This window comes from Equus quagga, chromosome 11 (assembly GCF_021613505.1).
Source record: "Equus quagga isolate Etosha38 chromosome 11, UCLA_HA_Equagga_1.0, whole genome shotgun sequence".
Classification (NCBI taxonomy): Eukaryota; Metazoa; Chordata; class Mammalia; order Perissodactyla; family Equidae; genus Equus; species Equus quagga.
The window spans coordinates 97602269-97630060 of record NC_060277.1 but is presented as its reverse complement, the minus strand read 5'-3'; the positions used below and the strand labels follow the sequence as shown (position 1 = coordinate 97630060).

Genomic DNA, 27792 nt, shown 5'->3' with positions numbered 1-27792 from the left:
GGCGCCCTGGGGGCTGGCAGGATCGTGACCCCAAGATGGCGGCGCCCAGTGAAGGGGCCGCTGCTGCCTCCGGCGAAGGCGATGGCGGGGGCAGCGGCTTTGGATCGTGGCTGGATGGACGGTTGGAGGCACTGGGAGTGGACCGAGCCATTTACGGTGCCTACATCCTGGGTGTCCTGCAGGAGGAGGAGGAAGAAGAGAAGCTGGACGCCCTGCAGGGTATCCTCTCTGCTTTCCTGGTGAGAAGCCCGGACACATTCCTTTAGCCTCTTGCCGGCCCCTGTCAGTACTTGGTATCCTCTTCCTCTTACCGGGTGTCCCAGAGGATTAGTGGTCTCACCTGGGAGAGGAATACTCTTCTGAGCTCTGGAGTGTGGGGGAAGGAGGTTGCTCCCTAACCAGGGTTTTGGGAAGCCGGAAGATTGCAGGTACATAGAGAGGAATGGCTTTCTCTTTTTTCTGGAGACAAGGCCCTCTCAGATGCCTGTGGGTGAGCTGGGTGAGCATTCTTCCGAAGGCGTTGAAATGTCTAAATGAGAGTTTTGTCGTAAACGTCTGACGACCAATTTCATTCCCTTCCGTTGACAGTGTTCAGTGGAGGGGATAAAGTGCTTTGGGATGTCTGTGCTCCTTAAGAGGCAGTGTCCAGGGCTGTCCCATGACAAAAGCCTGCAGGAAGTACCCTCTCGGTTCCTATTTTGGAGGTAGGAGTCCACAAAAGGTAAGGTAGCAGTAGAGGTCTTTTCATGCCAGGCAGAACTGAAGTAAATAGCGGGCCTGATCTTTTTATGGTACTTTGAAATGCAGTAGTCATTGGTGTGTGTGGGCAGTAGATGGGAGAATAAGACAGATCAGAGTTTTTAAAAAGAGATAAACTTGGTACTTAGCCTCTTAGAAGCATATTCAAGAATTCAGAAATGTGTACTTTAAGGTGTATTTAAGTAGTATGTCACCAAGATGTCCACTTTTCCAACCTGATCATTTCTGCTGCCATCATTTCCACTTACACTTACTTGGTGGACATGCAGTTCGTTGTGCACACGGTTGAAATATAACACTAGTGCAGCTGTCCCAGGTGCTCCTGGCAAGGGCCCCTTTTAGTCCCAGAGCCTGCTCTGGTGAGATTGACCTGTAAGTGGGAAAAGCTTTAACATAGCTTGTGATGCAGTTCATAAGGTCAGTGGAATACAACACAGTGGAATAAATTGTTTTCTTGGGCCCTGACATTGCAGCTTGTAGGGGGAAAGAGTAGAAGGCAAGCAATTTAAGTTAGTTTTTTATTTTTAGCTGGGAAGTTTCTAAAGACTCCATGAAAAAGAAATCGAAATAACTTGAGTGCCCACTGGTACCAGCTCCTTTACCTGTTCTATTCGTGGTGTCATTATTTGGAGCTGTAGGTCTGCTGATAAAGGCAGGCATGAATTTGCCTTAGACTATTAATATCTCTTGGTAGAAAAGACAAAGTCATCTAGGACCAGATTTGGTTCTTTATATCTGCCTCTTGTTTGCATAAACTGCAGAAGACAGACTCATTTTTAAGGGTGGCTTCCCCCTTCCCTCTGCCCGATTCACACACCATGCTTAATTTTCTCATAGTTTTCCCAACCCCTTCTTTGTAGAAAATGCCTTTGGGAAGAATTAGCCAGGAATTGGCCAAGCAGGGGTCCTTCCTATGAAACAAATGAGGAGCAACTTTACAGAGCAGGCAGGCTGATGAATATGGCGTATATCAAACACGTCATTCACAGTGCTGCTTACTGTCAGTCAGTCAGTTGGGCTGCATGTGAAAGCCTCTAACTGTTATGCCAAATCCATTTCTAGGAAAAACAAAGGCATAGCCAATTCAATCACCAGATTGTATTAGGATTCAATATTAGGTATTAAGAAGTTTGTCAGCAACAATTTGAGGTAAGATTCAAGAATAGTATTTATAGTCAGGAGCAAATAACGGTAAACAAAAGCTTTCTATCATTCTTCTCTTTATTCCCCCCAATAGCATTTGCATTGATTGATCGGTCAAATTTTTATTGATGGATTACTCTCTGCCAGGCACTGCCCTGAGTGCTTAGGGTACATCAGGGAACAAAACAGAAATCCCTGCCCTCAGGGGTTACATTCTGGCAGGGAAAGAGATAATCAGTAAATTATATAGTATGTTAGAAAATGATAGGTGCTAGGAAGAAAGGAACATTGCAAGAGGATCAGGAGTGGAATGGAGGGGTGAGTTGCGATTTTAAGTAGGGCCGTTACATTATATTAAGTAGGGTATTACATTTTATGGCAGCTGTTTATATACCAGCCTTCTGAATTATAAGTGTCACGAGGCCGGGGACTTTTTCTCACTCATCTCTTTGCGCTCGTCTTAGTGCCTTGCTCATAGGTGGCACCATCTGGATGAATAAATGAACAAATGGAAGAACAGACTACTTTGGTTTGGGTGAGGAAACTGGGAGAATAAGCCACCGTGTCCTCCAAGAACACCTTTTCTCTTTTGCCTCTCCGCTCCTTTTCCTGTCCTTTTTTCTTTTCCTCTTCCTCGGCTTTTTATGCTGGGGATCCATGAACTACAGGAACTTTGGACCAAAGAAGTACTATATGTCTAGGATTTGTGCTAAAAGGACGCAGGGTAGAGGATGGAATCCTTTGTCGGGTGCAAAATAAGGATATCCACAATAAGTCTGCCTTCTGCTCCTCCTCACTTTTCTTTGAGAGATAGCATAATATAATGGTTGAGAACATGGGCTCAGAGGCAGACTGCTTGGGTTCAAATCCTGTTTAATTCACTTATTACTTGTCTGACCTCAGGCAAGTTCCTTAACCTCTGTGCCTTGGTTTCCTCATCTCTGAGTCAAGAGTACTAATAGTACTTACTTCCTGGGATTGCTTTAAGAATTGGGAGTTCTTATGTAAAGTATTTAGAACAGTGCATGGCACATGGTAAGCACGTAGTAAACGTGAGCTCTGACAGCTCGTCCTGAGGGTAGAACGTGAAGATGACGAAGGCAGCCATAATGAAGATGGAGGGAAATACCTGTATTTATTGAAATGCGTATTCTTTGCCAAGCAGAGCAGGCACTTTATACACATTCTCATTCCTCCTCACTAAAATCCTGGGAAGATGTGGAGCTCACAAAGTTAAGAAGCTTGCTCATAGATCTGGAATTTGAATCTGAGTATGTCTGACACCAAAGCCGACATCCTTTTTGTTATAGCACGCCAAGGAGGATTAGTTGGCAGCAGAATATGTGTGCTTATGTAAAATTGACAGAGGGATGGGTGGATAGGAGACCACCTTCTCACTTACCTCCTCTTTATTACGAGTCAGCCAGCTCATGGATATGTTCCAGCAGGGGAGTTGATAACCTTGGAGAACATACCCAGTCAAGTATATCGGCCAAGGAAGATTTCACAGAGGAGAGTTTTGACTCAGGCAACAGTTTCTGGCTCCAAAAGAATGAGGAGGAGCGCTCTGAGTTGGTGGGAGTCCTTTCCCCTGGAGCTTGGCAGGGTGGAGTGGGTGCTCTTGACCCAGCAGGTGTGGATTCTGGGGCTCACACACAGAGTTGCTTCTGGGTCCAAAGCCTCAGGAGAGAAACATGCTGTGTATTCTGTGGCTCCCAAACCCTCCCCTGATTTTTTTCATCACCAGCAGGGAGAGCTGTACTCACCGTAGGCCTTGTTCAGGTGGAGGGCTCCATCAGGACATTAATCGGTCTACTTTTCCAATTAGGAAGAAGATTCCCTTCTTAACATCTGCAAGGAGATTGTGGAACGATGGTCGGAAACTCAGAATGTTGTCACCAAGGTGAAAAAAGAAGGTAGAGTTGGAGTTTTACGTCTAACCTCCAGGGCCTTTTCCAACAACTACTATACGGCTGTTAAGGAGGGAGTTTTTAGTTTCCTCTGTTGGATACTTATTTTCTTTAAGATAGTTTAAACAGGCTAACACCCAGCAGCTTACTTTAACTTTTTGACTGAACATTGGTTTTCTTTTCCCCTGTAACATCTTTCCACTTCAGCTGACCACAGTTAAGTTCATTGTGGTATTTACTTTTTTCTTTTTCTTTTTTTTTTGTGAGGAAGATTGGCCCTGAGCTAACATGGGTTACCAATCTTCCTCTTTTTGCTTGAGGAAGATTGTTGCTGAGCTTACATCTGTGCCAATCTTCTGCTTTATGTGGGGTGCTACCACGGTGTGGCTTGACAAATGGTGCTAGGTCCATGCCCGGGATCCGAACCTGCGACCCCGGGCCACCAAAGTGGAGGACAGGAACTTAACTGCTGTGCCACCAGGCTGGCCCCTACTTTTTCTTTTTCATCCTCTTTCCACTGTCCCTTATAGATTTATTTGCATTGCAGATGTAGGATCGGCTATACTTTCCCACCTCCCAGCTTTTTTCATATTCTCATTTCACAGCACAAATTATGATTGATCTTTTGCTTTATTCAACTAAACATTTCACTCTTTAAAATGAAGAGAAATGGGTTAATATACTCACCATTAGGATGATAAATTAGCTGCAGGAAAATCAAATCTTAAAAGCCAAACTTGAATAGAATCTATTCTAAACTATCTACACATTGGTTCTCAGTCTCGGCTGTGCATTAGAATCAGTTCATGTACTGTAAAAAATGCTAGTGCTGGGGCCCGCCTGGTGGCACAGCGGGTAAGTTTGCATGTTCTGTTCTGCTTCAGTGGCCTGGGGTTCGCTGTGTTTGGATCCTGGGTGCGGACATGGCACTGCTTGTCAGGCCATGCTGTGGCAGGCGTCCCACATATAAAGTAGAGGAAGATGGGCACGGATGTTAGCTCAGGGCCAGTCTTCCTCAGCAAAAACAGGAGGATTGGTGGCAGATGTCAGCTCAGGGCTAATCTTCCTCCAAAAAAAAAAATGCTAGTGCTTGGGCCGTACCATGGGCCAATTATATAAACATCTTTGGGGTTGGGGCCCAGGCATTGGTTTTTTTAAAAGCTCCCCTAGATGATTCTAATGTGCATTCAGGCATGAGAGCCGCTACTTGACACCATTGCCTCCTTTTTATGAGAATAGAGAACTTAATAGTTGATTTTATTTTAAAATAATCTAAGAATTTCACCTAGCATAATTATCAGTAGGAAAGGGACCGGCTTAAGTTGATTCTAGATTCCTTCTTATGTTTCTGGCTTGAGAGGGGAGCAAGTTGCCTGTTTGGAGGCTTAATTTCTCTAGTTTCAGCGCAGTGCCTTTTAACCTTTTTTTTTAAAGCAGCAGAACTTCAGTATGTAAAACAAGTAAAAGTAGGGCTGCTCTGACTGAAGATGGACACAAGACCTAACGCCTGCCCTGCGTGGCCTTTTCTTGCCTTTGTCGTGAGCCCTGAGGCACCTCCTTTGAACCCTAGGACTCTAAGGAGTCAGCAGATGCCGTTGCCTTGACTCCAAGCACTGCCTGGGTGGACTAGCCGTTCGGTGAGCTTGTTTTCTCTCGCATACAACCTTGTTGTCCCTCCCTTCCCTTCCACCACCTCCCAGATGAGGTACAGGCCATTGCCACCCTAATTGAGAAGCAGGCACAGATCGTGGTGAAGCCCAGGATGGTGTCAGAAGAGGAGAAGCAGAGAAAAGCTGCGCTCCTGGCCCAGTACGCTGATGTGACAGATGAAGAGGAATATCCTTTTTGGAGTCCCGTCACCTGTTCCTTAAGCCTCAAGCCAAAAGCGTTTGCTGGTTGCAGTGAGCTTTGCAAAGCTGCCAATCCCCCCCCTGTACTGTAGCTTAATTTTCTCCTCTCAGGTGTCAGTGATTTATGGCCCTTCGTGGGTGTAGGGAATGACGTAGGAATAGTTGATACTGGGTGTAAATTTTACTACACGTAATCAGTATACTCCTCAAAACTTCAGCGTAAAACAAATAATGCCTTAACAATGGATCGTTTGTATTGTGTTTTCAGAAAATAAGATATAGCTATCATTCTTTATATTTGCATAATATAATACCTTTCTGTGCAGTACACTGTCACATGTATAATCCATCTTTATATTCCTTCCCAGTTGATGAGGAAATTGAGGCACTAAGAGATGAATGGGTGATCAGAGATATTCATACAATTAGTGGCAAAACCAGAACTAGAACCTGGATATTTTTGGATGAGGGATTCCCAAATTTCGACCAGTTTCATTTGAATCTCTTAAAAAAAAATATTCCACTTACCACGTAATGAAAAAGGAGACTGAGCCCCCAGCAACACCAGGATAAATCTGGGATTTGAGTTGGGACTCTGTAAAAACACAGTGTTGCTGGTAGGGGCAGGTTTGGTTCCCTGTGAATTTGAAATTTGTTTGGGAAATACTTAGCTTACCGAGCCTCCTTGAATGGAGTAGACACCATACCAGAAATGGCAGCTGTCTAATCCCTAGTTTAGGAAAGAATTCTTAAAACTCTTTGGGGCCAACTTCTCCTCTGGTTTTTCCTCATGATTTTTCTTGCCAGGCTTGGCAGAGCTATGGTTCTGTCAACTTTAAAGTAAAATAGCTAATTATTATACCAGCAATGTGAGTTTATTCAGGAATAGCAAAAGAATTGCAATCTAGGACATGCAAACTATGCTGAACGACGGAAAAGTCCCGAGAACAAAGGAGAGGAGCTCCCTTTTACAGAGGAAAAAGGGGAGTTGGGAGAGGCTGTTCTAAGTGAAACTTCATTGGAGGAGAGTAAGAGTTCATGGGTGGCAGCAGTTCCTTGCTGACTGAGCTATGGCATTTTCCATTGGCTGGGCTTGTTTCTAGGCAAGAAGAAAACCTTCCTTCCTCCTGCTGGAGTAGTGAAGTAGCAGGCAACTTCCTGTTGGAGAAGCAAGGTAGTCTCTTCCCATTTGGAGTAGCTAACGGTGAGCGGTAAGGTGTGAGAGCTCCCTCTGCAGGCTTTCCTGACTCCCATTTTAGTTGAGGTTTCCTTTATTAATTTTCACAGTTCCAATTACAAAATTCCATTTCTTGGGCTAGAAAAGAATGTTTTAAGCAGTGTTTGTCCTGAGGGCTTGTTAAAACACAGATTGCTGGGCCCTACCCCTAAAGAGTTTCTGATTTAGTAGGTCCAGGGTGAGACCCAAGAATGTGCATTTCTAACAGGTTGCCAGGGAATTCTAGGTACCACACTTTGAAAACCGCTGTTTTAGAGGTCATCTCACCATCCCGTGGCTTCCTGGTAACGTGGCTGTCCACCCAGACCAGCTTAAGCTACTTTTCAGCCTCCAAGAGATAAGGACCTTGCAGATGCTCTGAACAATCTTCCCCAAGTTGAGACTTCTAAAGATGACTCTCCTGGGTTTACCACCGCATCCCTGACAGTGTCCCTCCGTTCAGCAGACTTTTCCTACCCATCAGGTTATTGAGTGTCTTCTGATGTTGGGTTGGGCTGTGCTAACCTTCGTTCTCTATCTGCCTTTCCTTAACGTTGCTCACTGAAGCGGATGAGAAGGATGATTCAGGTGCCACCACAATGAACATTGGTTCTGACAAGTGTATCCTTCTCTGTGTCTATCCTCGTGTGTTTCTCCATAGAATCCTCCTGAGCAACAGTTTTTATTTTGCTGTTTTTGCAATATTTTATGTTACCGGGGGCTCACTTTACCTCCAGGAACTCAGGTCAGGCCAGCATTATGAGCCTGATTCCTAGGACTGCCCTAAATAGTCAATTTAGCGAGAACTTTTCCCAAAGAAAACATTAGCATCTACTGTGAAGGGGTTAGCTTAGAGAAAGAATTTCTAAGGGAAAATAAAAATCTGTGTTCCCTGTGTATAGCACTGGGTTTCCCAGCACTGTGGAAGCAGTTAAAATAATATTGAAGTTTTGGTCTTTGTCCTCAGAAACCTTATAGTTTGTTGGAAAGATAACACAAACACTGATACTTTCATGCTAAAAATATGGACAGATTGAAACATATGTGCTGAGGAAAGTCCCTACTGACAGAATCACTTAGCTTCCTAGAGGAGGAGGATTTAGAAATCCACCTTCTTCAAGGTGAGAAGTGTGGTGGGTTATCAGAACAGAAGGTTGTTTCAGGGAGACTGACTTATTTTAAAGCACTAAAGCAGAAAAAAGCTATGTTTTAAGAGTAGAGAGGAGCTTATCTGGTAGTAAAAGGTTATGTTTTTTTTTTTGAAATTCTTTTTTTTTTTTTAAGATTGGCACCTGAGCTAACAACTGTTGCCAATCTTCTTTTTTTTTTTTCTTTCTCTCCCCAAATCCCGCCCCGCCCCCGGTACATAGTTGTATATTTTTTTAGTTGTAGGTCCCTCTGGGTGTGCTATGTGGGACGCCGCCTGAGCATGGCCTGATGAGTGGTGCCATGTCCGTGCCCAGGATCTGAACCGGCGAAACCCTGGGCCGCCAAAGCAGAGCCCGCGAACTCAATCACTCAGCCACGGGGCTGGCTCCAGACATTATGTTTTTAATGTCATAAAAAATGAGAGGGAAAATCTTTGACTAGGTATTTTCTAACTGCAATTAAACATAGTATTTCATATCTTTTATAAATTCAGAGTTTATAGTAGAACATGATTTTCACTTAAGCTTTAGTGATCTAGGAAAAAAAGCAAATTGATAAAGTTTAATAAAGGTAAATAACTTGTTTAACTCTTTTCAAACAGTAGTGCCAAGTACATAAAAATTTTGCTTGTTATATTAATACTTTATTCACTAAACTAGCATAGATACTCCAACAATATTCTGCCGTTGAATCATATAAGTACTTATTCTAGAATGAATTTCATTTTCATAAAATATTTTAACATTCAGATTTAGATAAGTCTGAATGAGATTTTTATTCTGAGGGTGAGCTTTAAACTTTTGTAGTGGTAGTTTTAAGATTTACTATTAGACAAAAGATAAACATAAGGACTTTTTTAAAAACTAGGAATAGGTAGAGAGTATTTAAGACTCAGCATGTAGAGAGAGGACAAGAATGAGGGAAGAGAGCAGTAGTTGGGACCTGTGTGACCTGTACCCTAATGCCTTAACTCACCCGTAGCTCTGTTCCGAAACACCAACGTGGAAGATGTCCTCAATGCCCGAAAACTAGAGCGCGACACACTTCGGGATGAGTCCCAAAGGAAGAAGGAACAGGACAAGCTGCAGAGGGAGAGGGACAAACTAGCTAAGCAGGAGCGCAAGGAAAAGGAAAAGAAAAGGACACAAAGAGGGGAGCGAAAGCGATAACCTTGGTCCACTCCATTCTTTCTCTTCATGAACTTGATCAAAGGGAGAACTGGCTGTGCACACATTTAAGAGAAATGAGAGAACACTGCAAAGTGGTTTGCCAAGGCATTTCCCCTTTTGTTTACATGGTCAAAAGGAAAAACCACAAACACTTCTAATTATAAAATGTGCCATGTCTCTGTGGTGTGGGTAATCAGATAATTGTAGTTATGTCTGTACCAAAGATCTGGAAGGGGCGCAACCTTTATATTTAAATACTGAAGTCCTGAGCTCCTTTTGGCCACTTTAAAAAGTCTTCCCTCACCTTGGATAAACAGCCGGAATATTCAGAAAGCTGACAGTTAAGTTTTTATCCTGAAGGAGGAGAATCATGACCACTCCTTCCCTGAGATGAAATGTGGGAGTGTAAATTGCTTCAGAAGTAGTATTTACCCTTAAGTGTATTGGTTTATGGCTGAAATAGAAAGCTAATGAAGAGTCCTACCTGGATCTAGATTTTTTGTTACATGGCAACAAGCTAGGAAAATGAGAAGAAATTATTTGGTGTATGTTCTAGATTTGAGAATGTTTTTTAAAAAAAGTTTCAGCCTATGGGAGGAAAAGAGGTATCTTTTTAAGGAGAGAGAGTTACATTTTTCCTCATCTAGGCTGTGATTTTAAGAAGGATGTGTCAGTATTGAGTGCAAGGATATCATTGTTAGCTAGATTCATTTTTTATAATCGTGAATTCTTTTGATTGCGAGTAGAGATTTTAATCCTGATTTGCCCTAAAACATGAGTATAAAGACCTGATAATTACAGGTTTAGAGAAACTGGAGGAACTGCCCTTTTAAGAAAGAAACACTGGAATTCTCTGCTAACACAAAGATATTTAAGAGTGTACATAGTAGGTGTTCAACAAATTGATTGTGAATGAGTGAGTGAATGGAAAAACTGCTTGGGAGAGTCAAAAGTGAGCAAGAACTCTCCATTTCTACTTTTGTCACAAGCCACATTCAATTGTAAATAAGGCCTTTCTCTACAAGAAGACTGCCTGAAGCGAGCAATTTCTCTGACAAGACAGAAAGTAGATATTTTATACCAGGGGTCGGCAAACTGCTGCCCGCAAGCCAAATTTGGCCCAGTCTGTTTTTGTATGGTGCAAGCTAACAATGGATTTTACATTTTTAAAAGGTTGTAAGAGAAAAGATACGTGACAGAGACCTTATGTGGCCTGCAAAGCCTAAAGTATTTACTATCTGGACCTCTGGAGAAAAAGTTTGCCGACCTGTTTTATACCATTAACTATGAGATTAACACAAATTTTTACCTTTATGCAGAAGGTAAAAAGCAGCATGGTTAAGGAAAAGATGTGTTACCTCTATACACTCCTATAACCGTGGCATTGCAAAAATTTAAAAAAAAAATAACCATCTTTCTAAAAAATAAACTTTATTTAAATTACTGTCTTCCAATTTACTCTGATTCCTTTCAGCTACCATGGAAATGAATTGTGTGTGGATAGTCAGTTAGGAATGTATTTAATTTAACTTTATGCTTTGTTTTGATTAGCCCTATAATCCCTTCTACTAGTAGAACCTCTTCCTGGAATCCATAAAATCTCTGCCTCAGTTTCCCTTTCTGTGAGTTGGGGTATTAGGGGATCAGAAAGATTACCTTGTTTTTTGGAGTCAGTATGTTGGCTTTGCAGTCCTTTGAAGTACTCTTGGAGTCTTAGTCCTTCATGTGGCAGCAGCCATAGGCTGTGGCTACAGACAGCATATTGAGAAAGCCTATTTTAATTTAACCCTTATTTTGGGTTTTTGGTTTGTTCTCACTTTAATTTGAGTCTTTAAGAGTCAGGTTAGATCCGTGGACCCCTGAAGGGTACTTGTTTCCATCTAACAGTCAATTCTTTCTTCTGAGACTCTATTATATATGTTACAGTTCAGTGTACCCTTGAACTAATGTTTAAACAGAAAAAAAGGATCAGCTCATTCAGCTTTGAGTAAGGTTATCCACTTAACTCAGGTGCTAATAAATCCTTTATGTCTAAAATGTCCAATGTTGCGAAAGGCAAGTTTTAAGCAACCATATCTTCTATGGTATGATCAACATTTTAGGCCAAATTTGAGATTTCAGTCATAACATTAATTCCCAACCCTCTAAAAGTATAGTAGCAGATTATTCAAGTGGGAAGGACACTGATATAATTCAAGGTAATTTTCAACTACCTTTATATAAATTGCTTCTTCTATCTAAAAAAAATTGAGTATGCCAAATTCTTTTGAATTAGAAATGATGGGAGCATCAGTTTTATGTTCCACCACAAATCCTCTGTGATGTTAATTTTCTAATGTTTTCATAGGTTTTAATTCAGAAGTACAATACATAAGAACTGTCCATTAGAAGATATACCGAAAAAAGGGACAAGCAACTAATTTGAAAATTATCTACAGGGTGACATAATTACAATTTCAAGGAATTTTTGTGCTTGTTTTTTGTTAACGGTCTAGTGTTTCATTTCTGACCACTGTCATGTAAAAGCTTCCTCAGAATTTTTATTCTGGTTTGCCTGAATTAGCATAAAGGCAAAGTGACTGTTTCATCTTTGAAGGAGGTAAGGTTAGATCCAAGGATATCTGAATGGCATTGGTTTATCTGCCAACTTACTTGTGTGTTAATGAAATTTAAAATTTAGCACCAGTTCTTATCTGTTAAATGAAATTTGATTGGTTTTCTGACATGAGTGACTCTTAAGGTTAGAAACAAATACAAACATGTACAAAAATGAAACCAAATATTTTCAACAAAGTAATTTATTTTTTTCCTGAGAGACTAAATTCAGTACAATATTTGTTTTCATAACATCCAACATGTCTTATGTCAAACTTAACCACTTTGTATGCAGTGACTGTGGTGGGGTGATCTATTTTATTTAACTACCCTCAATGTAATTCATTTGGGTAGTTTTAAGGCATATCAGTGATCAAAATGTTTCTCCCTACAGTTACTCCTGCATTCTCAATCAGTTTCTTCCGCACATCATCTAAAGAAAATTTATGTGGTGTGATTACACTCTTTTTTTAATACCAGGATTTCTAAAACTAGGAAAAAACACCAACATTTAAAACATCAGTGTTTCTAGTCAAGGATAGTTCAATTAAATTTCATCAGTACATTATATTACAGTTTAACTCATGGTAGAAATGTTAAAACCCAAGATCTTCTGAGTCACATAATACCAACATTTCATATTAAAGAATAAATTACTCAGGTTCCATACAAAGATATTAAGTGATGAGAAACAGAAAAAGCCAAGCTTTCAAGAGCTTTTAAAAAAATACAGAAGCAAACTAATGAACACAACTACACAAAATATACACTAACCAATTGCAAACTAAACTAGTTAAAGATTAACCTTAAAAAAATATTTTAGAACTTCGTGATACCCTCATAAAAGGCAGCAAACTAAGGGTATTAAAACAATAGTCATTATTTTAGTTACTGTGCATCAAATCTAAAAGATCCAGATAAAGGAAATGTTTTGTTTTGATTCAATTTAAATACTTTAAAATTGGAAATATTTAATAATTGATAGTATAATTAAATTTTAAGAATATACACAAATGATTTGAACAGGTTTTATATTCAGTAACTTGCATGGTTTTTACCCTGGCACTTTTATCACTAATTTAGGAGAATCAGATGCATTTCCCTCCGTATACCTCCCTCCTTAGTGCTATATAGGCACTAAGATTTCAAATTTATAAATATGGTAGTATTTTAAATATTAAATTTTTACATGAATATTGGGTTCATCCCTGTTTTCCTGTTTCCTAGGTATTATCCAGTTTTGTAAGGAAAACACTTTTATATCACAATCAAAACTTGTCTTGGTTACTAGACTGTAGCCATAAATGGGTTACAGTCACATAGATTCATTATTTGGAATTATACTTACTAAGGCAGACCTAAATGAAACTTATCTTCTAGAAGAATTTCACATTTGCATTTACCTGCACTGCAGAATGGGTTTAAGCAATATTTTAGCTGTTAGGAAGTATTTAATTTACTTAAAACTTGTTATCTTTGACTACTCAGAACTCCTAGAGTAGTCAACTTTACCTTTAAGTTCACTTTAAACTATATCTGATTCATTCCAAATAGAAGATTTTTAAATAGAAGTTAGACTTCATTAAGGTATTAACTTTAAATCTGAAAGAAAATTAATGTGCTGAAATTTTCAAGTTTAACAAGTTCATTAAATTTTCTAGCATGTCTTGATACATTTACTTATGAGCTTTTATTCTTCTTGCTGCTGGCAATTCCTTAATGTTTGTTTGCTTCACCTCTCTGGTTCATTGGATTACTACTATTTATGCTTTCATGGACTTTATCTTCACAGTTTACTATATCTTGTAAAGCCTTTTCCACATCTGTTTGGCCAGCGGTACTGGCTGTTTTTGGCAAGGTCATCTGCAGTGCACACCACAGTGTAGTACGTGCTTTCCGAGTAGCCACACACATCTCTTTAATGGCTGAGGCAAGGGCAAAAACATCTGTAAAAGAAACGTTCAGGGTCAGTTCACATTAGATATCACTTAAATATCTCTTAATTCTTACACAGTCCAGTGCTGGGCTACTACTAAGTGGTCAAACAGTATTATTTTTATAAAAGAAGAATGGCTATTGACTGAGCTAACGAAAGTACTTGACTTAATATTTGAAAGTGTTGATATTTTATTTCTGACTTGTATGACAGTGACTGTGCTTTGGGTAGAACACAGACTTTGACAGAGTTGTTATAATTAAATGGATGAAATTAAAATAGATCGAAGTACTTTTGGAGTAAATTATGTGGGTATCATTTACCAAATTTATTCTTTAGATAAGTGTAAATTTTAGAAATACAACCTTTTAACCTCAAATTTGATTTTATTAACATTCAAATGATCTCATTTCCTTATCAAAAGAATATGCATTAATATTTGTACCTCTGTCATCTTGGCATCTAGGAACTCCTTGCCTTTGCCGATTTGAAGCATTAACAATTTCATCTTTTCTACGTGACTGTACAATGTGAATGGACTCCAAGTGTCTATCAAGAGCAGTAGAGATATTGGCATGAAGGGGAGAGCTTCGAAGACGTTCCATTTTGCCTAATAAAGTCACAACCTGAGGGAAACATTTTAAATTTTGATAAGGCAGGTAACCACATTGCCCTGTCATTAACTTAAGTCAAAACAAATCTTCAATGAAGCAGAACAGAGATGAGAGCAATGATATTCATCCAATAAATAACTGAACGCTTACTGTGTCCTGACACCATGCTGGGGGAAACAAAGATGGAAAGTCAGTCTTTTTGTAACTTGTATATGTTAATTCTAAAAGCTTTCAGGTCATCAGTTACTGGGAATAAGCAACAGTAAAAAAGTCAAACATTCAAACATTTCCATGTCGTAAACAGTTAATGCAAATATAAGATCCGACATTGTTTTCGGCAAATAAGAGAACAGCCTGAAAATGGAGCATTCTTAGGAGGTATTGTAGTACAAAGGAAAAAAATTTGAGCTAAAAGAAGTCCTAGATTGATTAATCCTGACCTCAGCAAGCCCATTCTGGGCCTCCTGTGTTCTCCTTTTGGAAATCAGAAATATTCAGATCATAATACTGACTAGTGGTAGTTTTAAGGAATCTATAATCCAGAAAATACTGTGGAAATAATACAAAATAAATCCTGTAACTGTCAAAACTGCTAAGGAAAATTAGGAAGTCTCTCAATCCTCTGCTTAATTCAACTTAAAAAAGCGCACTGGATATATTACATCAATAAGGGGAGTATGTTTCATAGTTGTATACGCCTAACGTGTTTCAAATTCTAATCCTGAAGGTGTAAGGAAAGAGAACGTTTTGAATAATTAGGATTTGGACATCAAGTAAATACAATAATTGCCTTTGGGAGCTAAATGATTTAAAATTCACATAAGAAGGTGGTGGTCAGTGATTACAGCAAGAAGAAAAATACCTCTCAATTAAGGAGCGAAAGGCACCTGAATGAATGTCTCTCACTCAAACCTCAAACCTCACACTCAAGTTTCCTTGGAATAAATCTATGTCAGTTCAGGCCCATGGAGAAAACAAAAGTGTATAGGTATAAAATATTTTCCTCCCAACTGTACAACCAACCTGATTCTTGAGAGGAAAACAAAAGAAAAAAAAAAAAAACTCCAGTGAACTACCAATTATATATTTTTTAAAATAAGACAATCATTTTAAATAAATGACAAATGTAAAGAAAGAAATTTGCACAGGTGATTTTTAATAAACTTTCAAAAGCTTTTTTTTTCAGAATTATACAAAACCAGCACACTAGTAGTATATGTAAAAATATTTTTGTCCTGTGTGTATTATTGATCTAATGTTGATAAATATAGAGAAAACAAAATTATAAAAGCTATGAACATAACCTTCTAATTAATGTGAAGCATAAGCAGAGCTGGGAAAATTATATTTCTTAATATCCACAGTTGCAATCCATTGATTTATTGCCTAGAAATGTATTACTGAGAAAAAGGAATTTTTTTTTAATATTGGCACCTGAGCCTAACATCTGTTGCTAATCTTCCTTTTTTTCCTTCTCCCCAAACCCCCCCCAATACATAGTTATATATTCTAGTTGTAGGTCTTTCTGGCTCTGCTATGTGGGACGCCACCTCAGCATGGCCTGATGAATGGTGTCAAGTCCTCGCCCAGGATCCGAACCGGCGAAACCATGGATCGCTGAAGCAGAATTTGCAAACTTAACCACTCGGCCACAGGGTGGCCCCGAAAAAGGAATTTTAACTTGGAACAGTTTTAAGAAAAAATAACAAAAGACTGGAGTTTTTATTAACATAACATCTGGCTGTAAACCACGTCAGTATCTGACTATACCACTGATAAATTCCATTGTACAAATTTACAAATTTGATAAAAGAATTTCAATTGACCAAGGCTGAAAGCTAGGTAAAATCAATCTTTTCCTGCTGAAGTAGTTCATATCTATATTTTAAAGAAGCATGGTACAAGAAAGAAACTAATAATCAATAAAATAGACTGTTGTGTTGATTTTTCTAATTCCTAACGGCTTTTATTCAAGCACAGAAACAACCTGTTTCACTGTATGCTTTTTCTCTGGAATTTTCATCAAATTTTTATTTGGAAAACTGTAACTTTTTAAGAGAAGGTCAAAAAAGAAAAAAAATTTACCCAACTCTATTAAAGTTGATTAGAAAATTCTGAAATTACAAAGGAGATAATAGGAACAGTCATTTGTTAAATTACAAAATGACTTAAAATCAGGATTCTTTACAACATTTGATTTGAAATGATTTACTACTTTTCCAAAACAAAGCTATTTTATAAAATTACGCATATCTACATACTTCAGTTTATCAATATTTAATACATGCTGTATATACTTAATATTTGTTGAATAACTCAAGAGTGCAGAGTTAAGAAAATGAAATATGGTAAGTCCCTGTTAACTTACCATCTTGTATAATGCAAGCAACAGCTTCAGCTTGCTCATCAAGCTAGAAAACAAATGTTTGTGACTAAGAAATGGGACTCCCCCTATAAATAATATTCAAAACCCTTTTTGCTTTAAAAAAAAAATGCTTTCTGGGGGCCGGCCCAGTGGTGCAGCGGTTAAGTTTGCACGTTCCGCTTTGGCAACCTGGGGTTCACTGCTTTGGATCCCCGGTGTGGATGTGGCACCGCTCATCAAGCCATGCTATGGCAGGTGTCCCACATATAAAGTAGAGGAAGATGGGCATGGATGTTAGCTCAGGGCCAGCCTTCCTCAGCAAAAAGAGGAGGATTGACAGCAGATGTTAATTCAGGGCTAGTCTTCCTCCAAAAAAAAAAAAAGCTTTCTGTTGAGGATTAGCTCCACTGTGATTTGGGTTTGAAGAGGAACCATTTAAATTACTAAACCTACTTTTTAAATGATTGAATGAGGCTATTTTCCCCTTCCTAAATATTAATCATATTCTAAGACCAAACATGGAAAAGAATATATTTCAGAGAGTTACACATAAATGTGATTTAAAAATCCTTTAGAACTCTAATTTGCTGACATGTTTTATAATTTTATCAGGCAATTTAAAAATCCATTATTGGATGCTTTTACAGCTTACTCTGGCTTGTTCTCGAAGTTCATCCACAATTAAGCGATCAACTCTAGATGGGTTGGAAGTCAGCCTTGGAATTGGAGTATTGTTAGTACTGGATACTTTTTTTCCTGGGTAATTCTTGGCAAGGGCCAATTCAGTCTGTAAAAAATTATATAATTTTTAGATGATGAATTTTCTAAGTATGATTCAATCGTGAATATTTCTCATAGGCCTAAAAATAGAAAATTATTCCTTTAAACTTGTTTTGGTATCAAAAGACAACAAATACAAACCACAGTACCACAGTATTTTTCTGTCATACTTAATTCATAGAAAATACCTGAACATTCCAACAGCATAATACTTAAAAAATTCAAAGAAATAAACTTTTAACCCATTATGGAAAAAAGTCTACTTCACAGGCAAAATAAACTTTACATAAATAATTTTTTTTTAAACCCCAACCCTTTTTAGTCTTTAAGTCATCTAATTAATTCCTTATAGTATGGACTATAACTACTGCACAGTGTAGAAGAATTCACCTTAGAAATAAGGCAAGTACTCTTAAACTACATGAAGGTAAACAAAATTAAGATAGGCAGAGGGGACATACTAAGTTACTCCTAAATACACAGCTTTTTATTACCTTTTTCCTCTCCTTTTCTAATGCTCTCCATTGTTCATAGCACTCTTCTAGACGAATATGAAGTTCACTGGCTGGTCCACTACGGGTTTTAATTGGTCTTTGAAATCCAAAAGTTGGCACGAAACCAGAAAAGGAATTATCACCATACATCATATCATTAAAATAAGGGTATAAATGGCTTAAGTCATCATAAGAAAACAAATCATAGGAATCCAACAGTGGAACAACTGAATGGCCAAATGGGTGGGTAGATCTTAGAGGAAACCCATTTGAACCAAGTTGTTGAAAACTCTGATTATGCCTTAAATCTCCCATCATATAATTATTAGAAAAGCATGATGCCTGTGTGCGATTCACACGGCTATTAATATTGTTGTCTCCACTTCCCTGTCTGTGGCTATTAAAATGACCCTGTGACTCCAGCAGATCTTGATATGTATTTTGAGATAAGCCATCTAAATGCTTTGGACCATCCTCAGGATCATAATGTCCACTCTGGGGCTTAGCTTGAAAATTATGTTTGTTTACATTTTCAATGATCCCATACTGTTGAGCTGAATAGTTATCACAAAATCCATTTGGCTGCTTTATTTTTTTATCGGTAACCGATTCAAAGAGATTTTCTTCTCCAGTCTTTGTCAGTCCTTCCATGTGATTGACAGATTGAATTCTTTCTGCACCACCGAAACTGACATCAAAACTAGAAAATGCTAAAGGGTTTTCTTGGCAATACTTCTGAAATAAATTGCTATTTTGGGTTAAATTTGTGGATGATAGTTGTTGGAAATCTGCAGAATGGTTAGAACCTTTTGAAGCTGCACTTAAATGACTATTTAATTTCATCAAGTTACCTTGATTTCGAAAAGGAATAGGAGTGTTATTTTTTGTTTGGACATTCATCCAAGTTGGTCTACTTAAGTTGATAGCTCCTGAAGATGTTGCCGAGTTTGATAATAAATTCACTGATTTAAAATACTCAGAGATTGGGGGATCAGGTTTAGCAAACAGTTGCTTTTCTGTGACATTAGCAAAATCACTATTAACTGAACAGGCTGTGTGAGGTTTTAGTCCATATTCTGATTTTAAGCCAAAATCAGCAGTGAATGCTGCTTCCTTTGCAAACTGTTTTTCTGTCAGATGTGGCGTAGCTTTTGGAAATGTGAAATTCTGCTGGTCAGGTATTGCCTCCTCCATTTTTTTCTGATTTGCTGGTTTAACCTGAAATAACTTTGTGTAAGTGTCTGCTTCTACAGTTGGTGTTTCAGCTGTGCCATTGGTTAATTTTTTACTATCTTGGACACTAAAATTCAAACACTTATTAAGCTTAGCCTTATTAGGATGAGCATATTCTGGGTATCTACAATAATCTGCATTTTCATTGTATCTGTTAAATTGAGAAAGAAACATCTCTGCCCTTTTTTGCTGTAATGGTGCTTCAAGACTTTTAGCACATATTTTCTCTCTTCCATAAAGGTAAGTATCAACTCCTGATTCTTTCATGATGTCAGACAGACCAGTTTGTGGTGTAAAACAGTTTTTGATAAATGGATATTCTTGGAATGTTGTCTTAGCTGTATCATTTGTCTGAACATTGTAACAGTTAGAATGATCACTTCGTGAGGGGTACATCCATTGTTCTTCAAGGTCTAAACCAGTAAATCCATGATAAAGTTCATCTATTTTTTGTTGTGGTGTGAGATTACTATTATACAGGTATGGCTTTTCCGCTGCTGAGACAGATTCACCACTATAAAAAGCTTGCTGAGAGATGGCTGTATCTATTGGCCTTTTGGTTTCTGTTAAGAGGTCATGGTGATCTGCAAATCTGCTTGTGTTCAATGGCCAAACTGACTTTAAATTGGAGGAGCAGGTCCTAGAACAAGTAAATATATTTAATTACAACTTAGGTTTTAAAAGACTTTATGTCCTCAATGGAGAAGGTAGGAAAGGTTTTCGAAAATATTTATCTTGCCCCACCTCACCATTCTCTAATCCTTTCCAACTTTGCCTTATAAGCTACCATTACATCCAAATAATTCTCTATCACTTGAAATGTGCTATATGCCATACAAATAATGTATTTTAACCTTAATATGTCTTCACTATACTTTCCCAAGAGGCATTAACTTAGGCCTGAGGCTGGTGACTGTACAGTCTTACATGAATTGTTTATCTACAGTAAGCAGAAAACAAAATAAGTTTCTCCTTTAATTAGGTTATTATATAATACAAAAGTGTTGTTGACCACAATTTTTTTAATTAAAAAAGATGTGTTTTACTGAAACTATTATTGAAACCAAAATATTTTAATTAGTTACATGTGTGCTGCATACTTTGCTATTTATGAAATAGGGCATTTGGCTAATATGGCTTCCATACCCAAATAAAACAATTAAAGCATATTTTAAAAAATTTTACCACATGAATAAAATCCATATGTATTTCTGCACAGCAGTCAAATGATAGTTTTATTCTTTGAGATATACATTATAAAAGCTCCTTGGAATGTATACTCTTTAAGCCAAACTTTAGCTCATGAACTCAAGGGAAATAGCTCTGAATTATGCAAGAATAATTTTCCAAATGAAAATTCTTAATAGCAAATTAAACCTTAGACTGAAACTTTCAATTGTATGGCAAGTACCTCAGCAAAATCAAGGCTCCTAAAAACAAATATTTGAATTAAGATGTCTATTGTCAGATGATTCTCTATTAAGTAAAAATAAAAGTTAATAAATAGGCTAATCTAGTATATTGAATTTAAAAGCTTACTACATACTAAATACTGTATTTATAATATAATATACTAACCCCTCAGCAAAATATGGCTGTGACTTATCTTGTTCTTCCAAAATGTTAGACACAAGTCCATATAAGTCTGTTTCACTGCCATAGTCATTTCTTTCTGTTTGAATCCTAAAAATAAATGAATATCTCATGTAAAGTATTTTACTCATACCGAAATCCAGTATATTGATTTCTATTTCCAGATTGATTCTACCATTATTTTTCTATAAAATATTTGGATTGAATCTATACTATCATTTCAAATAAAGAGGGAACAGGAACTCAAGAATATTTTCCATTTTAACATAGCATCTATGCTACATAAATATTTCTCCTTCATTTCAAGTTCTATGTCTAGTTCACAATATATGCTTATGTCTTATTTCTCCAAAACACATCCTATTCATTTTAGACAACCAAGATATAAATCTCTGACCAAAGATGCTTGGTACCATGGCTGCTCCTGAAAGCATGTCTGGTCCTATTATTCATCAGTCCATCAGTACTTGCTCAGTTTTTCATTTGTGATTTGAAAACCATATGAACCTGCTGCTCTATTTTGGTGACTCTTTATACTAAATGTTGGATTACAAAGTAAAATGTGATATGGTCATCCTGGATACCACGGCAATATTGCAGTTGTCCCTTAAATGTAACAGATATGGGGACTATCCCTAAGTCCTTGCCAAAGAGGTAACTGGAGTTTCTGAAATCCTACCTGGTGACTAATGCTGTCTAAATAATACAAAATGTAAAAACCACAAGGAGATGGAAAATTGGTGCTGCCTTTTTACTTCCTATGGAATTTGGGTAATTTGTTCCTAGAAATAATATGCTGTTTTAAATTGTAACTTCTTGTTTTTTCATATTTTATTTCTAGTATTTCATAGTATAAGGACATTTTAGAAATAAAAGTACCTTTTATTTTGCATAATAAGCAAACATTTCATTGATCTTCATAACATAGGAAGGGCAGGTATTAGTAATCATTCAGCTGTTGAATGAATGATCATTTGAGATATTAAGAAACTTGTATTTTGCAAGGGTATATGTTTTGCCAAACTTTACTACACACTTGCTGAACAAATAGTCTACCTACACATCTAATGCTTTTTCCACTTCATTTTGTTATTTCATCAAGATTCAATATAAAGTTTTTGTATAATAATGTATTAGTATATATCTAGAAAAATATTCAATGTAATATACACTAAACTGTTCATACTGTTACTGAAAGGTGAGGAGGCAGGGTTATGGTGGACTTCCGCTTTTCTTTATATATTTCTGTAAAGTCTGAATTTTTTCAATGAATATGTATCAACTTAAAAAACATTTTTGTTTTTTGTAGAATGATATATTATAGTCTTTCTAATAAAATCACTCATAATTTACCAAAAATTTTAAATTTTTAACAATCTTTTTAATTAATAAGATTTTTAAAATAATTATTTCCTGGTTAAACTAAAGATGCACCAGCTTCTATCAACTGCTCCCTTATAGATAATTTAAACAACGGCTCCCTTATGATAGATGTCTCTCCCTTAGGCTTCTCTTTGCAATAGGCTCCCATAATACCCTATACTTCCTCTTTTAAACCTCACTATACTTGCATGCCTGGCAAATCATCATCATGGTCATCATTGTCGTGGTCGTTGTCATTATCGTAAGATCTATAAAGGCACGGATAATACTTGCCATGTTAATTATAATATTCCCAGTAGGAGAGAATCTGGCATAGAGTAGGCCCTTATTATTTGTGGAATTGAATAGAAAAATAATTAAAAGTATCTTATGCTTGATAAAATCCTGTTTGTAGTGTACTTGTGAAGGAAAAAAATTACTGAAAATTTAGAACTGGATGAAAAGATAGATCTAAAAATTGTAACTCATTTATATAAGTTATCTTTAGAAAGAGGAACTTAAGATTTACTAAGGGATGCCTCTAATGAATATAACAAAAGTAATAAGCTAAAAATTATACATACATAATTGCCCAGTTTAGGGCTTCCTAAACATTTGGTAAACATAAAATTATAATGCCATAACATTAAAATGCTGATATAGGGAACAAAGAGCTAATACAACTGGGTTCCTATGTAATCAAACTTAAAAACACTTCATTTAGCCTGAGAATCTAATGTATTAATTTACCTGTTCTTTACATTGATCTGAGAATTAGAAGGCTGTTTAATATCATCTCCATAAGTGGACCATGGTGCATAGAAAAGCGAAGAATCTACAGAACTTGAATATTCTGTTGATGAAGAAAGTGGAGTATAGGTCTGCCTTAGGTCAACACTGTCTTCAGGCTGAAATTTTAAAGAAATGTTTGTATATCAGACACATCTAAACTACATCTATTACAGAATAATAGTGAAATAAGAAATTAGAGGAAATAACACATGCATAAGAGTTGGGAAACAAAATGAAATCTAGACTTAGCCCCTTAAGCTGACTTTACACTAAGGTTGGCAAATTTTTTCTGTAAAAGGCCAGATAATAAATATTTTAGGGTTTGCTGGCTGTTCAGGTCTCTGTTGAAACTCCTCAATTTTGCTGTTCTAGCACCAAAGCAACCATATGTAAACAAATGGAAGTGGCCGTGTTCCAATAAAATTTTGTTTACAAAAACATGCACTCAGCAGATCTGGCCCCTGGTACTTGTTGTTTGTCCCTGGTAGAAACACTTACAATTATTGCAATTTGAATTTTTTGAACAGATGAGCATTATGCGGACACTAGCAGTGTTATTTTTAATAAATAAATCTTTTACAAAACTCAGTCTTGATGCCCCCAATCTGTGAAACAAAAGTTAATGTACATTTATATAGAATTTTCAAAGAAATTCCACATAACATTATTGTATTCAGTCAATCTTGTGACCTGGGTATTCTCTGTATTTTAAAAACAAGGAAACTGAGATTACAAGTTACTGAGCCAACAGGTGACAAAACTAAAACCCAAATTCAAGGCCTTACTCCTGCTCTAGGGCCTTTTAAAACAATATCATTAATTATTCAGCCTAGTTTCTATTTCCAAAAGATATATAAAAATGAGATGATATATGAAATGTTATCTCTTGGGAAACTTTAAAGATATTACTACAATTAGAAGAAAAATACAAGCTCATTTTTCTTTTTCTCGTGAACACTTCTATCATGAACTTTGAGTATAAGGTAAAAAGTTCGAATTTTAAGATTTTATGAATTATTTAAAATCCTGTCTTCTTCCAAAAGATGCTGAGGTATAGTAAAATAATTTAAAACACTTAAAATAGTAGAATGAATTTAACAAACAACAAATAAAAAAGATTAATTTAGATGTATTCTATTCTAGAAAACGTTTGTTTAAAGAAGTATAGATACACAATTTTTAACTCTTCAAATAAGGAACTACAAAAACTTGAGATGTAATTACTATGAATATTCAGATATAAACACAAGAGAAATGGCATTTTTTATAAATACAGAAGAGATATAATCCTGGCTAAAAATATTTTCTAATTGCTTTTATTTTCTTAATCAAAATTTATATAAAGAGAAAAGACAAATATTCCTAAATTTTTGTTCTTCATAGACATGATAGTTGAAAAACAACATTTTAAACATACAACACTGAGTTTATATCAATAAAATATGAAAATTAATTCCCTCCAATAACCTATCTTCAAGACTCTCAAATATTTTACAACTATTTGTTTAAATTCTGGTTATGATTACTATTTTAAACCTACACTACAATTTTCTTGTTTATAGCTTATATTATGATCACTATTCTGAAGTTGGGGGAACTGAGGCACAGAAGGGATTTTGCTAAGAGTGCCACTAAAAACTACCTTTCCAGATGTTAATTAGTAACTTTTACCAAGGCTTTTATCTTTAGAACCTTTCATAATTTTATTCCTTTAGTTCTGAAGTTTTTATCATAGGTCTACCATAAGTCTCTTTTAGGTGTTAAGTATCCAAAGTGACATACATAAATGTTCATCTTTTTGAAATAGTTGCTTGAACAAAAGAGCATTTTCAGATTATGTAATGTCAAATTAGGCAAACAGTATTTGAAACTAAATATATTTTGGGACTATTCTTTCAAGTACATTTTACATTTTAAAATAAGTTGAGAATTAGAAAAATTAAGTCCTTTTAGAAGACTGATCTAAATTTTGTATTCTAGAACAAAACAAGAAACTAATGTGGTTGATTCAAACATCGTTATACTTTAAACATCTGGATCCTTTTCAGTTAAAACATTTATGAAAATTAAATAGGCAAATGCTTAGGGTTGGCATTTTAATTAGTCTTGATGACTGCAAAATGTATCACTTATATCCTTGATATACGTAAAACAATCAACTGAAATTAAATTCAAGTAAATTTTAGCAGCGATATAAACATTACAGACAGCAGGGGAATCCTGGTCTTGGCAGTGAAAAGACCTGGGTTCCACTTGGGTTTTGTCACTCAGGGCACAAAACAAGCTCTCCCAGCCTCAGTTTCTCAGTCTGTACAGCGGGCATAATACTATACAAGGCTGCAGTGTGGATTAAATAATTTATTTCAAGGTATTGTTATAATTCAAAGCGAACAATATCAACATTGACGTCCTGGTTAAATACTTTTAAATGAAAATGACTTACGTTACCCTAAGACTAATTTAATATGGCTAACAAAATTAAACGTTTTCGGTGAAGTAAAAGGTAGCATGTAACCTAAGACAGTGTGAAAGCCAGAGAATAAACGAGTGAAAAAACTTCACCTTTAAACTATCAAAATTTATGTTTCTACTAACTTGCAATAAATGCTTGAAGGAAAAAATATTTTGTGGTCTTCCTACGCAAACAGGGATTTTCTTACATTTCTGGCATCATGCTATGCTGAGGGCCAGATGAAAACAAGAATCAATGAAAAATCGTAATCCTTGTTTTCAAAGCAAAGTACGTATTCTGCAAACCCTGTATTTAACCTGCTGTTCCTCGCTTTCTGGTCCTAAACTTGGAGCAATTTAAGACCGATGTGGATCGGCCGGGGTAAATGGATCCGATTTGGGATACACTCGCGAGCAAGGGCAGGGGCCGCTGGACCTGCGACTTGTAGCAGTCGTAGAAGGAAGTGGAGCCGGTCAACATCATGCTGCTGAAGACGTCCGGGAGCCGGCTGGCGTCGGCGCCGAGGCCACAGCAGCGGTTCGCACCTCCGCGGAACGCCACCTTCGGCTGCACACAGCGGGAGCGGGGACGGCACAGACGTCAGGCAGCGCAGAGCCGCGGCCCCGCGTCCGCCGCTCCCCGAGGACCCGCTGCGGCCGCGCCCCGCCCCCGGGGCTCCCCCTCGGCCTCCGGGCCGTCGGCCGCCCAGCCCGCGCCGCGCCGCGCGCTCGCCCTGACAGGCCGCCCCCGAGCTGTTGCCGCGCCCCCCGCCCGGACGCCCCGTCGGGGCTCCCAACCGGCCCGGGCCCGCTCCCGCCCGGCCCGGCCTCCTCAGAGAACCGCGTCTGCGGGCGCGCCCGCCCCTCAGCCTCTCCTCACCGTCGCCGTCCTCCGAACCCAGCGCGCCCCGGCCCCGGCCCGTCCCCACCGGTTACCTCAATCCCTCCCTCAGGCCTGAGGGCGAGGGGACCGGCAGGTGTCTCGGCCGCTCACCTCCATGGGGCCCCCCCAGCCCCTCAGGGACCAGGTACCGCTCCTGGGGCACGGGGGTGAGGGGGGGCGTCGAGGCCCGGCTCCCTCAGCCCGCACCCCGCCGCTGCCACCGCCTCCGCCGCCGCCCCGGGCGCTGCCTGGAGCCGGTCTGTGGGTGGGGGGCGGGAGCGGGGAGGGAGGGGCGGGGGGAGAGGCCGTTACATTGCCTTCCCCCGGCTCGCGACCCCGCACGCGACCGGGCACCGGCCCGCCCCGCCCTCTTCTGTGAGGCCCGCCCCCGGCTTCGCACCCCCTCATTGGCCCGCCGCCCAGCCAATGGGCAACTGCCTCCAGGGCCTGTTACCCCCACTCTACCCCTCCGGAGACAAGGCCAAGAAGGGGCGGTTAGCCGACCTCGCTCTCCCTCAGCTTTTGAGCCTTTCCCGCTCAAAGTAAGCGTGTTCTGGATTGGCCCGGACTGGCAAGCACCAGTCCGATGATTGGCTAGTAGAGCGGGGCGTGGAAGGAGGAGACGCAGCTCGGGCCTACCGGGTGCGAGAAGCGATGGAAGCGGTCGGAAGATTTGAGAAGTCGCTTAGCAACTGGCTGATAATCCTAAACCTCTTGGCTGCGTACCTTGTGCCACCATTTCACCTTTGCCCCTTGGTCCCTCCCCTAACTCCCAGAATCCTTTGGAGTCTCCTAGAGAACAATAGACTTGTACCAGTTTACAGAGGGTGAAGACCCCGTGAAGGAGTTGGGTGTTGTTGGGAGACCCCCCTGCCCCCAAAGGAGAGCTGCCCTCTCCTCTGCCCTAGGCCTCAGGCTACAGTGTAGGGGGGAGGCGTTTTGGTGTTAAGGTAACTCTTGAACAAAGTTCTCTGACCTGCACAAGACAAACCATTGACATCTGCAGTCCCATTTGAGGATGTGATAGTCTCAGAGAAATGCCAGTTTTTGTTCCCATACAAAGCTAAAACATTTTGAAGATGATTAAAGTGAACACAGTAAGCACCTTTAGGGTGTTTATCTTTAAAATCAAAACTTGAGAAGCGCTCAATTAAGTGAAAGATGTTCTTTCGACTCAGGCACAAATGGGAATAGGATAGGGGACAAGTTTTATTGGCCCGTATTGTCCTGATAGTTATTTCAGATCACTACTCAGCTTTGATTTATACATTTCTTTCCTTATCACACCGTTAAAGTTGCTGACATGGCGCTCATTCCCGCCTTGTGTTGAGAGCATACTGTCTTTTCTCTCTCTCTCCCGTAGTACCCAGAAGAATTTTGAAAAACTATGAATCCTCTTATGTATCTTTTTCATTGTAAAAAGATATATGTAAGATTTGCCATTTTGTCATTTTCACATGTACAATTCAATGGCATCATATACATTCACAGTGTTGTG

General features: G+C 38.5%; 2 protein-coding genes across 2 annotated transcripts; one reads left to right on the top strand and one right to left on the bottom strand.

The window, feature by feature from the left end:
• The first annotated feature begins 22 nt into the window (after positions 1–22).
• CCDC43 (coiled-coil domain containing 43) lies at positions 23–10650 on the top strand. The gene is made up of 5 exons (XM_046676392.1): positions 23–239; positions 3731–3818; positions 5513–5648; positions 7441–7499; positions 9009–10650. Exons 1-5 carry the CDS (start codon positions 36–38, stop codon positions 9194–9196), a joined length of 675 nt encoding a protein of 224 aa, XP_046532348.1. The 5' UTR covers positions 23–35; the 3' UTR covers positions 9197–10650.
• On the bottom strand, positions 10371–26527 carry MEIOC (meiosis specific with coiled-coil domain). Its single transcript, XM_046676393.1, has 8 exons — positions 26406–26527; positions 25848–25979; positions 22919–23076; positions 20792–20896; positions 17981–19853; positions 17359–17493; positions 14173–14353; positions 10371–13737 (listed from the first exon to the last, which is right to left on the bottom strand). The coding sequence occupies exons 1-8, from the start codon at positions 26409–26411 to the stop codon at positions 13508–13510; spliced, it is 2820 nt and encodes a 939-aa protein (XP_046532349.1). The 5' UTR covers positions 26412–26527; the 3' UTR covers positions 10371–13507.
• Between the last annotated feature and the right edge of the window lie 1265 nt (positions 26528–27792).

What these genes read in the sequence shown, in the direction of transcription:
- CCDC43 (XM_046676392.1), top strand. Translation starts at nt 36, where the DNA reads ATGGCGGCGCCCAGTGAAGGGGCCGCTGCTGCCTCCGGCGAAGGCGAT. An exon ending in GTATCCTCTCTGCTTTCCTG is followed by an intron (nt 240 to 3,730) that starts GTGAGAAGCCCG and finishes TTTTCCAATTAG; the next exon opens with GAAGAAGATTCCCTTCTTAA. An exon ending in GATGTGACAGATGAAGAGGA is followed by an intron (nt 5,649 to 7,440) that starts ATATCCTTTTTG and finishes AACGTTGCTCAC; the next exon opens with TGAAGCGGATGAGAAGGATG.
- MEIOC (XM_046676393.1), bottom strand. An exon ending in ACGACTGCTACAAGTCGCAG is followed by an intron (nt 23,077 to 25,847) that starts GTCCAGCGGCCC and finishes TTAAAATTTCAG; the next exon opens with CCTGAAGACAGTGTTGACCT. An exon ending in CAGATCAATGTAAAGAACAG is followed by an intron (nt 20,897 to 22,918) that starts GTAAATTAATAC and finishes ATTTATTTTTAG; the next exon opens with GATTCAAACAGAAAGAAATG.